The 11,141-nt window shown below is 39.7% G+C and overlaps 1 protein-coding gene across 5 annotated transcripts in view; it reads left to right on the top strand.

The window, feature by feature from the left end:
- The first annotated feature begins 6,039 nt into the window (after window positions 1–6,039).
- Window positions 6,040–11,141, top strand: part of LOC129743939 (midasin-like) — a 155,764-nt gene continuing 150,662 nt past the window's right edge. For 2 of the 5 annotated variants that reach the window (XM_055736184.1, XM_055736187.1), the window contains exons 1-2: window positions 6,040–6,412; window positions 6,582–6,932. In XM_055736184.1, the coding sequence (XP_055592159.1) occupies window positions 6,633–6,932 (300 nt within the window). In that variant the 5' untranslated portion in view covers window positions 6,040–6,412; window positions 6,582–6,632. The remainder of the gene's footprint in view (window positions 6,413–6,581; window positions 6,933–11,141) is intronic. The other 3 variants (XM_055736186.1, XM_055736183.1, XM_055736185.1) reach the window with 2 other exon arrangements.

Here is an 11,141-nt window from a genome sequence, read left to right as displayed (position 1 = left end):
GACAGTAATCCATAATGCACCGATCATAAGGTAAAAAACGACCATTTGCTATATAGAAATGCCATTTGCTGTGATGGGACAAAAAATCAGGCCAAGACACCGGGATGAAATTTACTTTTAAAAATGTTTCAAACTGTTTTAGTTTGAACATCGATATATCAAGCGTTCACTGGTGGTCTAGTGGTTAGCTCTCTGGTCTAACACGTTTCAGGGCGTGAGATCATATCTCTGCACTAGTTTGATGTTTTTTTGTCAAATTTTTGATCGCCTCGTGATTAATTTAGCGATTGCTGGCTACTGCTGCTGAGCAAATGGCTACCTTTTTTGGAGCCGACATAGGCATGATATTTACTATGGAATAGAAAAATTTTAAACAATTTTGTTTTTTTTTTGGTTTTGAGATAGGTCCTACAAGAAAAAAAATCCAATTTTTTGATACTAAATTCATCAAAATCGTGAAACCTAGAATAGGAGTTAATGTGTTAAGAACGTTTTTATGGAACATACAAATTCCCGGACATCATCGTAACTCGTCGAGCTGAGTCGATTGGTACCTATAAAGTGGGGTCTTGGACCCTTAATTAATGATATCCCCAACTGACCGTTCCCTATGCCTTTCTGTAAGAAAGCCAAAAAGGTGCCCAGTACGTTTTTTGGAGGATAAACGAACTTATATTCAACGAGTTCATTTATAATCCAAATAATTCAAACTGTTAAAGTTTGAGAGCCACGTATCTCGACGCTCACTAGTGGTCAAGGGGTTAACCTCCTAAACTCTCATGCTAGATGGCGTGGGATCGATTCTCTGCTGTTTTATGAAATTTTTGTCAAATTTTTGATCGCCTTTGTAATTAATTTAGCGATTGCTGGCTACTGCTGCTGAGCAAATGGCTACCTTTTTTGGAGCCAACGTAAGCATGATATGTTCTATGGAATAGAAAAATTTTAAACAATTTTGTTTTTTTTTGGTTTTGAGATAGGTCCTACAGGAAAAAAAATGCAATTTTTTGATACTAAATTCATCAAAATCGTGAAACCTAGAATAGGAGTTAATGTGTTAAGAACGTTTTTATGGAACATACAAATTCCCGGACATCATCGTAACTCGTCGAGCTGAGTCGATTGGTACCTATAAAGTGGGGTCTTGGACCCTTAATTAATGATATCCCCAACTGACCGTTCCCTATGTCTTTCTGTAAGAAAGCCAAAAAGGTGCCCAGTACGTTTTTTGGAGGATAAACGAACTTATATTCAACGAGTTCATTTATAATCCAAATAATTCAAACTGTTAAAGTTTGAGAGCCACGTATCTCGACGCTCACTAGTGGTCAAGGGGTTAACCTCCTAAACTCTCATGCTAGATGGCGTGGGATCGATTCTCTGCTGTTTTATGAAATTTTTGTCAAATTTTTGATCGCCTTTGTAATTAATTTAGCGATTGCTGGCTACTGCTGCTGAGCAAATGGCTACCTTTTTTGGAGCCAACGTAAGCATGATATGTTCTATGGAATAGAAAAATTTTAAACAATTTTGTTTTTTTTTGGTTTTGAGATAGGTCCTACAGGAAAAAAAAATGCAATTTTTTGATACTAAATTCATCAAAATCGTGAAACCTAGAATAGGAGTTAATGTGTTAAGAACGTTTTTATGGAACATACAAATTCCCGGACATCATCGTAACTCGTCGAGCTGAGTCGATTGGTACCTATAAAGTGGGGTCTTGGACCCTTAATTAATGATATCCCCAACTGACCGTTCCCTATGTCTTTCTGTAAGAAAGCCAAAAAGGTGCCCAGTACGTTTTTTGGAGGATAAACGAACTTATATTCAACGAGTTCATTTATAATCCAAATAATTCAAACTGTTAAAGTTTGAGAGCCACGTATCTCGACGCTCATTAGTGGTCAAGGGGTTAACCTCCTAAACTCTCATGCTAGATGTCGTGGGATCGATTCTCTGCTGTTTTATGAAATTTTTGTCAAATTTTTGATCGCCTTTGTAATTAATTTAGCGATTGCTGGCTACTGCTGCTGAGCAAATGGCTACCTTTTTTGGAGCCAACGTAAGCATGATATGTTCTATGGAATAGAAAAATTTTAAACAATTTTGTTTTTTTTTGGTTTTGAGATAGGTCCTACAGGAAAAAAAATGCAATTTTTTGATACTAAATTCATCAAAATCGTGAAACCTAGAATAGGAGTTAATGTGTTAAGAACGTTTTTATGGAACATACAAATTCCCGGACATCATCGTAACTCGTCGAGCTGAGTCGATTGGTACCTATAAAGTGGGGTCTTGGACCCTTAATTAATGATATCCCCAACTGACCGTTCCCTATGCCTTTCTGTAAGAAAGCCAAAAACGTGCGCATTGGCGTAATTTTGTGGGAGGTTTGTCGCGGGAAACATCCTTAAGCACTTTGTGGAATGTGGCACGCAGCATGCGTAATCGTTCTCACACGAACGAAAGTGAAGAACATTCGCATAAATGGATTTTCAATTTCGCACGGAAAATCTGTCCAGATTCCACACCAGTGCAAAAAATCATCCGAAGTGTGTCTCCGAACAGATGCGATCTGGATTCCAGCTTTTCAATGATGGAACTCTCACTTGCTCTCCTCTCTTGTAACAATTCAGCTCCGGGAGTTGATAAAATCAAATTTAACTTGTTGAAAAACCTTCCGGATGCCGCCAAATTTCGCTTGTTGAATTTATTTAATCAATTCTTGGAGCATAACATTGTTCCCGAAGATTGGAGACAAGTGAGAGTTATTGCCATCCAAAAGCCTGGGAAACCAGCTTCCGATTTTAATTCGTACCGTCCAATAGCGATGTTGTCTTGCATTCGGAAATTGATGGAGAAAATGATTTTGTTCCGATTGGATAAATGGGTGGAAACAAATGGTCTCCTTTCAGATACTCAATTTGGGTTTCGAAGGGGCAAAGGGACAAACGATTGTCTTGCTTTGCTGTCTTCAGAGATACAAATGGCGTACGCAAAACGTGAGCAAATGGCTTCGGTGTTTCTAGACATAAAGGGAGCTTTTGATGCAGTCTCAATAGAGGTTTTGTCTGACAAGTTGCACTCCCGGGGTCTGCCTCCCCTATTGAACAACATCTTATACAGCTTGCTTTGTGAGAAACATCTGAACTTTGCTCACGGAGATATTTCAATTAGAAGGACCTCTTACATGGGCCTCCCGCAAGGTTCATGTTTGAGTCCTCTTTTGTACAACTTTTACGTAAGTGACATCGACAGTTGTATCTCCGAAGGTTGCACACTAAGACAACTTGCAGATGACGGTGTAGTGTCTGTCACAGGATCTACTGAGTCTCATCTGCACAGACCTTTACAAGATACTTTAGACAGATTGTCAACCTGGGCTTTGGGGCTTGGGATTGAGTTTTCTCCACAGAAAACGGAGATGGTTGTTTTCTCTAAGAAGCGTAGACCTGCTCAACCTAAGCTTCATCTCCTAGGCAGAACGATCACTCAATCGAGGTGTTTTAAGTATCTTGGGGTTTGGTTTGATTCCAAATGTACCTGGAGAGCCCACATTGAGTATCTGAAAGGAAAATGCCAACAAAGAATCAATTTTCTCCGATCAATCACTGGCACTTGGTGGGGAGCTCACCCAGAAGATCTTTTAAAATTGTATCGAACAACAATTCTCTCAGTTATGGAATATGGTAGCTTCTGTTTCCAGTCAGCTGCTAAAACTCATCTCATCAAACTCGAGCGTATCCAATATCGTTGTCTCCGCATCGCTTTGGGCTGTATGCCTTCTACGCATAATATGAGTCTTGAAGTTTTGGCAGGCATACTCCCACTAAAAGATCGATTCAATTTGTTATCACTCCGGTTCCTCATCAGGTGTGAGGTCATGAACCCATTGGTGACCGCAAATTTTGAAAGGCTTCTTGAGCAAAATCTTCAAACCAGATTTATGTCTATATACCATGTCTTCATGTCCATGCAGGTTAATCCTTCTTCATATTCTCCAACTCGTGTTTACATCCCAGACTACGATCATTCTTCTGTCCAGTTTGATTTGTCTATGCAGCAAGAAATTCGTGGAATCCCTGATTCGCACCGTCCACTTCTGATTCCAAGAATTTTCGAAGCTAAATATAGACACGTCTATGCTGACAAAATGTACTTTACAGATGGGTCGCTTATAGAGGAATCAACGGGATTTGGAGTTTTTAACGAAATAGCTACTGCCTCATATAATCTCCATCCACCATGCTCGGTATACATCGCAGAATTAGGAGCCATTTACTGGGCGTTGGACAGCGTCGTTTCAAGGCCAGTAGGACACTACTATATTATAACGGACAGCCTCAGTTCTGTTGAAGCAATCCGTTCAATAAGACCAGGAAAGAACTCACCGTATTTCCTCGGGAAGATACGGGAGACTCTGAGTGCTTTATCAAGACGTTGCTTTGCCATCACCTTCGTTTGGGTCCCCTCACATTGCTCGATATTGGGTAATGAGAGGGCGGACTCTCTGGCAAAGGTGGGGGCGATGGAAGGCGTCACATATCACCGTGAAATCGTCTTCAACGAATTTTACTTCATAGTTCGAAGGAACTCTTTTGTCAACTGGCAGCGCAAATGGGACGAGGATGAGTTGGGTCGATGGCTCCACTCGATTATCCCAAAGGTAAGCCTCAAACCCTGGTTTAATAGATTGGACCTGAGTCGAGATTTTATTCGTATATTTTCCCGTCTCATGTCCAATCATTATTCCTTAGACGCGGTACTCTATCGTTTGAATATTGCTAGCAGCAATTTGTGTAGTTGCGGCCAAGGTTACCACGACATCGAGCATATTGTTTGGTCGTGCGAGGTCCATCTTGTCGCTAGAACGAATTTGATAGACTCCCTTCGGGCCCGAGGAAAACCACCCTATGTTCCAGTGAGAGATGTGCTGGGTGTGAGAGACTTGGACTACATGTTCGAAATATATCTTTTCCTAAAAGCTATTGATCTTCGTCTATAATTTCTTCTTATTTTCATATTTCCCTATCTATCTTCTTTTTTCTTTAAAAGTGAACTAGATATAAGCACACAATTGTTATCAAACAAAACGAGTTTGGCTCCTTAAAGCCTAAAGGTATGAGCCGTTTCAAATAAAGAATTTACAAAAAAAAAAAAAAAAATAGATGGAAATCGCCTACTGGACTGAAAAAAGAAAAGCAAACCTGCGAATGACAGGAATCTCGCTAGAAAAAAACCGTCGCTATTCCTATTGTCGCTATTCGGTTTGGTGCTATACACATAATAAAACGACTATAATCGAAACAACAAAAAAAAAAAGTATAAAAAATCCGGTGAAAAACCGTCCCGAAATCATTCACGCATTCTGAGTAACCCTGACTCAGAAGTCGCGAAAAGGGCAGTTAGTCAGATCTGAGTAAAGGCCGTTTAGTCAGAACTGAGTAAGTGCGGCTTTAGTGACAACTGAGTAGCCGCCACTCTGAACTGAGTTGCGGAAAGTTAGCGAGAACGGCAAACGACGCAAAAACCAAATTGCACTCAAAAATGAGAAAGTCATATTACGTCCTAAATTAAAAACAACAGATATTCATTGATCAACTGATGCCAAGCTTTTACAGAATACTACTTTTAATTCATTTGCTGTCGATAACACAAATTTGTTAGTATTTATCTTTTTTTCCAAAATGCCCAGATTTTTTAATCCCCAACACCTGGTATCCCTGTTCATGCTCCAAGCAACAAAAGCAAAAAAAAATATTTTGATTCATTTATTTCTTAATTTATCCAATCAAATTTCAATCTTTTCCATAAGTGATTCACGAAACACATAACAAAATTTACCGATTGTGCTGCCACCTAGTAACATGTACTAAAATATAGTTCATTTATTAGAATCCATCTCCACCATTTTGACAGTTGCCGCTGTCAAAACATTTCGAAACGCCGCTTTTTTAGTACAAAAATCACGCAACTTTGTTGTTGTTGGTGGTGCTTCTGCGGCTGCAGCTCGCTGCTTTCGGTCTTTTTTTTTCTTTCCTGTGCGGTCACGGTGATGATGGTGCTGCGTTGCTTCTCGCGGAAAGTTAAAAAGTGATTCGTCTCTTGGTCGCGTTTCAAAATTCTGAGTTTTTGCCGGACGATTCCAGTTGATTCTGGAGGAAAAGATTACTTTTAAGCTGTCGGAAGCGATCTTTATCGGGTTGTCGCGAGCGCCACGTTTGTAAAATTGTGTCGGGTTAAGGTTTAAAAGTTGGAAAAGGGCTTACGCGGCGAATTTCGTTTCTATAAGTTCATTGAAGAAAAGGAAAAAAATTAGCGGCTTATTGCAGATTGCAAGTGCAAAAAATCGCGAAGTGGAAACCAGCACCAGTAATTCGAGCGGCGGTGGAAGAAAAAGAAGAAACTCAAGGTTTGATTCAGTAATTTGAACTCAATAAAATTTTCTCCCTTTATCTTATCAGTAAGCGCAGTACCAGTCCTATTAAATATTTTTTTCTTTATGCAAGGTCCAATTTCCGAGCTGAAAATCACTTAAGCGTCGTTGCCCTAATATTTGTCATACATTCGTTCTGTTTTAGAATTGACCGATTGTGTTCAGCGATAATCCTCTAAAAGAATCCTCCGGTGCCATGGATTCCACACCGGCGACCGAAGATCCGGTGAAAGAAGCGTCTCCCGAAGTGAATCGACAGACGGGAAAAGAAGTTCCCGTTTTGGAATCGAACGGATCCGCTGGTGCGGAGGCCAAATTCGGGGAAGCAAATGCACCGGAAGAGTCGGTCAGTGAAACGACGGCGATCGGCAAACCGGTTGCAACATCAGGAGATGAGGTCAAGCCGGTTGAGCCAGAATCGGAACTGATCGAGGAACCGTCCGATGATAAATTTGAGGATGCCGTGGATTCCGAGGAACATGTCATCCAAGATAAGGTAAGCCAAAAATGTCGTTTGTCCTGATTTTTTATCCTCTAGGATGGTTCATCCTTGTAAGACAAATAACTTATATTAAGCTGATAAGTCGATATTGATACTTTCAAACAATAACTCGAATCTCGTATAAGGTACACCGGGGCAAGTGCAAACGTATTTCACCATAGTTTAACTTTCACATGTCCTAGAAAAATATGAAAATCTTCAAAAATTTTCAATTATCGTTGCATCACTAAAATAGTTCTCAAGAAATTCTTGTTGAAAGTTGAAAATTAAAAAATGTTGATAAAAAGCAACGGCACTTTTTTGAAAAAAATCTAAGTTTGCACTTGCCCCGTTTATGGGGCAAGAAAGTTTAGTTTACCTATGTCAGGTTGTTTGTTTGGGCATAAACAACAACTTCTAGAAGAACAATTTTTTTTTGTAACAGAGGAAAGTTGATCGTTTGCACTTGTCCCGGTGTACCTTACTTATCATATTTGAATGCGAACTGATTTGAAGTTCTTGAGACAGCGCCTCAATCTTTATTTTCACCAATATTCTATTTCAATGAGGCCCTTAAAGCCAAAGGGGAATAAGTGCAAAATCTGTCGATTTTAAGTTTAAATTGCCAAACAATTCTCCATATTTAAAATTTTATTTTGGTGAATTCTTCGGATTTTTAGAATTTTGTTTATACACTTTTACGGTTGGAAGAAAAATATAAATTTTCGAAAAATAAATGTAAAATGGCCAAAACACAAAAACTTTGAAATTAGCTTTAATGCACTTACACTCCTTTGACTCCAAAGACCTCAAATATCCTCTGGGGTTTACTCAACTTGGATCCATATTTTAAAATACTATAGTGATTTTTTTTCTCAATATTTATTTGATTGATTGATTGATTGATTGATTTATTTATAGAGGCTTTAAATAATTAGTTCATTCGCCTCTTTTGAAAGGATAATAACAAAATATAAGATACAAAATATAAGCAAAATGGTACATTAAATAAGCTTAAATAATTCTGTTGCTCGCAAAAACTCTAACAAATTGTTCTCGATCTCCTCTTCGTTTCCCAGGATGTTACGTACTCCGACGGGCAGATTATTCGCTGTACGTTGAGACTCATAAACTGGACATTCCGCTAGTATATGTTCGATAGTTAGATAGGAACCGCAAGTTTCACATTCCGGTCGTTGGTTTGGTCCTGTATAATCTCAATATTTATTTCTCAAATAAGTTCATTTCTCTTACTTTCAAAAATGAAGAGGACATTTGGGAATGGCCTTGTTTGACGGTGTTGTTTTTGGCGGTAAGATACTTATCAAAAATATACTGAGCAAAAGTTGTATCCTAATATTTTGTTGTTGTTTCGAAACGCAAAGCGTAGGACCATACTACATTCTTGTTCGAACACGCAGTGTAAATAGCAGTCTCTTAGCTCTGACCTATGTTTCTTAGACGGCCCAGTTTTTGTAGGTTTACTCAAAGACCTAGGAACGCCCCGTGTTTCTAGGTTTACCCAAAGCTAGGTAAAGTGTACGACTAAGAAGTTAGGGAAGATTCACTTACTATTAACTTTCGGATGATATAGCAAAAATCACTTCTTGGATGTTTCAACTCCAGTCTAAGACTGATCTATTTATTTACTTCGATCAGACTCATTGTGAACGCATTATTATTATAAACAATACAGAGAGCATTTCCCTCTCACTTAAAACAACTCCGCGAAAGGGGTTTGGAAGTGAAGGTCGAAAGATATAATACTAGGAACAATCCTCTAGCCCGGTCCTAGCGCAAAGTGGAAGGACCATACATCATTCTAGTTTGAGGAGGCAGCCTTTTAGCTCTGGTATACGTTTTTAAGACATCCTCGTTTTTCTAGGTTTACTCAAAGATCTATAGAAAAGCCCCATGATTCTAGGTTTACCCAAAGCTAGGGAGATTCCCTCAGCACATCCTCGTAGTTCCAATCCATATTACTAGGACGCCGACGCCTTTTTAAACGTTTGAATCGAACAGCGAAGTGACACAGTTGCCAATTATCCATATCGTCAAAAAGAATTATTCGGAAATTGGGATACCGCGTAGCGTTACAAATCGCCAAAAGGGATGAATGCCAAATGAGAAACCGCAAAGTGTTGCAAACCGCCAAACAGGTTCGTTTATACGCAAAATATCGTATCGCCGAAATAAATACGCAAAATAATGGTTTACCGGAAGCTGTGATACAATCGTAAATGGGCCTCACAATAGGAAGGTTAGCTGCTGTCAGTCAGTAATGTAACAAATCTAGCGTATTATTTCATAAAGGCGAAACTAGCAGTTAACTTGAATTTTTTTTTGGTTCCAATAAGGCTGGAACAAATATCAATTTCTTCTTTTGTCTCCCCCCCCCCTTAGACATTTCCATAAACCCGAAGGGGGAAATAAATAAAGCTTTAAGTATTCCATGGAAAATTTGATAAAAAATTTAAGTATCCGGAAAATTACAAGACCAAAAAAGAAATTTTGGAAGATGGAAGAAATTTCACCATGTGTATTCTTGATTTTATTGAATTTTTCAATAAAAAATTTCATTATTTTATAGGTTTTGTGCAATGATATAGCATGCAATTTTTTGCATGCAAGATTTTGTGCAATTTATTCCAATTTATTTGTTTTTCGCATTATTTTTTATTGTCCCCCCCCCTCGCGATGTTTCAACTCTGTGTGACAAAAGAAGGATTTGAAATTTGTTCCGGCCTAATAGTCGTTTTAACATCTCTATGTCATGCTTGACTAGCATCTGTTGCTTGCTGGCCAACATGAGCACTGTTCGTAGGGTCGCCTGTCGTACGACGGGGGCAAAGACGTCGTAGTTATCTTGGCCGTATTTTTGCGAGTATCCTTGAGCAACTAGTCTTGCTTTATGATGCACTATTTGCCCGTTTTCTTCCTGTTTTCTTTTAAAATTCCATTTGCATCCTACCGGTTTGTTTCCAGGTGGCAATTGGACCAACCCACCGTACTTTTGAAGAGAATTTATCTCCTCCTGCATTGCTACCTGCCAGACAGCAGCATCGGGTCGTTTGATAGCCTCAGAGTAGCTGCGGGGTTCTTCTTCGAAATGCTTCACCACAACTGCGGCAGGGTCGAACCTTTCAGGGGGTACACCTATCGTGCGCCGTGTTAACTTTCTGCCTACTAACGGTTCTTAGGGGTCACTCTCGCCCTGCCGTCGGACAGGCTATCGCTATCTTCAGTATCTTCTTCTTCGCCTTGTTGCTTTGTGATAACTGGGTCCTTCTGCAAAATGGAATCGAATTCCGCTTCCCTGTCGATATGGTGATCTCCACTGGAGGTACCTACTACGCTTGAGTCCCTTTCGTCTTCGAAAAACTTGGCGTCTCGGCTTAAGTGGATCTGACGGGTGGCTCTGTCCAAGAAGCGGTATGCCTTGTGCTCCGGCGAATAACCGATGAATTGAAATTGGCAAACGCGCCGTTGTATTGAAGCGGAGATTGCAGGTTCAAGTTCTGCCGGTGAGCCGTTGTATCTTTTTCGAAAAAAATATGATATTTACGGCTTATGTTCTTTCGTTCTTTGATAGCTCATGTCTCTCTTATTCTTTCCATCATCCACAAAAATGTGATTATTTTCAGGTACAAAGATGTACCAAGCGATTTCATATCATAAGTATTGATGAATATCAGCTTCTGGGCAAGGCCCCGAAGACACTGCATCACTACAAAAGCAATTCGACCTTTTCGCTACCTGGTGCAACAACAATTGCCTGGCGTTGAACCGCAATAAATGTTCCATCATAACATTTTCGCGCAAAAGGCATCCCATTTCAGCCGATTATTTCCTTTCGGACCACTTAATTGCCCGTGTGAACCACATCAAAGATTTAGGTGTGATTCTTGATCAAAAACTTGACTTCAAGAAACATACAAACTATATAGTGGATAAAGCTTCTCAATGTTTAGGCTTTATTTTCCGCGTGACGAAGGACTTCAGAGACGTATACTGCTTGAAAAGCCTCTATTGCAGCCTCGTTCGCTCCATCCTGGAATATGCATCGGCAGTTTGGAGCTTTTTCTATCAGAGTGGTGCTGATCGGATCGAAGCTCTACAACGACGGTTTATGCGAGACACGCTACAAGCCCGTCGAGCTGTCACACGGGCCTTGTTTGGCTCCGATATCCTGACATCGAAAATTGACTGTCCTTCGCTTTTGGA

The sequence above is a fragment of the Uranotaenia lowii genome, chromosome 2 (genome assembly GCF_029784155.1).
Source record: "Uranotaenia lowii strain MFRU-FL chromosome 2, ASM2978415v1, whole genome shotgun sequence".
Lineage (NCBI taxonomy): Eukaryota > Metazoa > Arthropoda > Insecta > Diptera > Culicidae > Uranotaenia > Uranotaenia lowii.
Note: the sequence above shows the minus strand (reverse complement) of the source record. Positions and strands in the feature narration are given on the sequence as shown.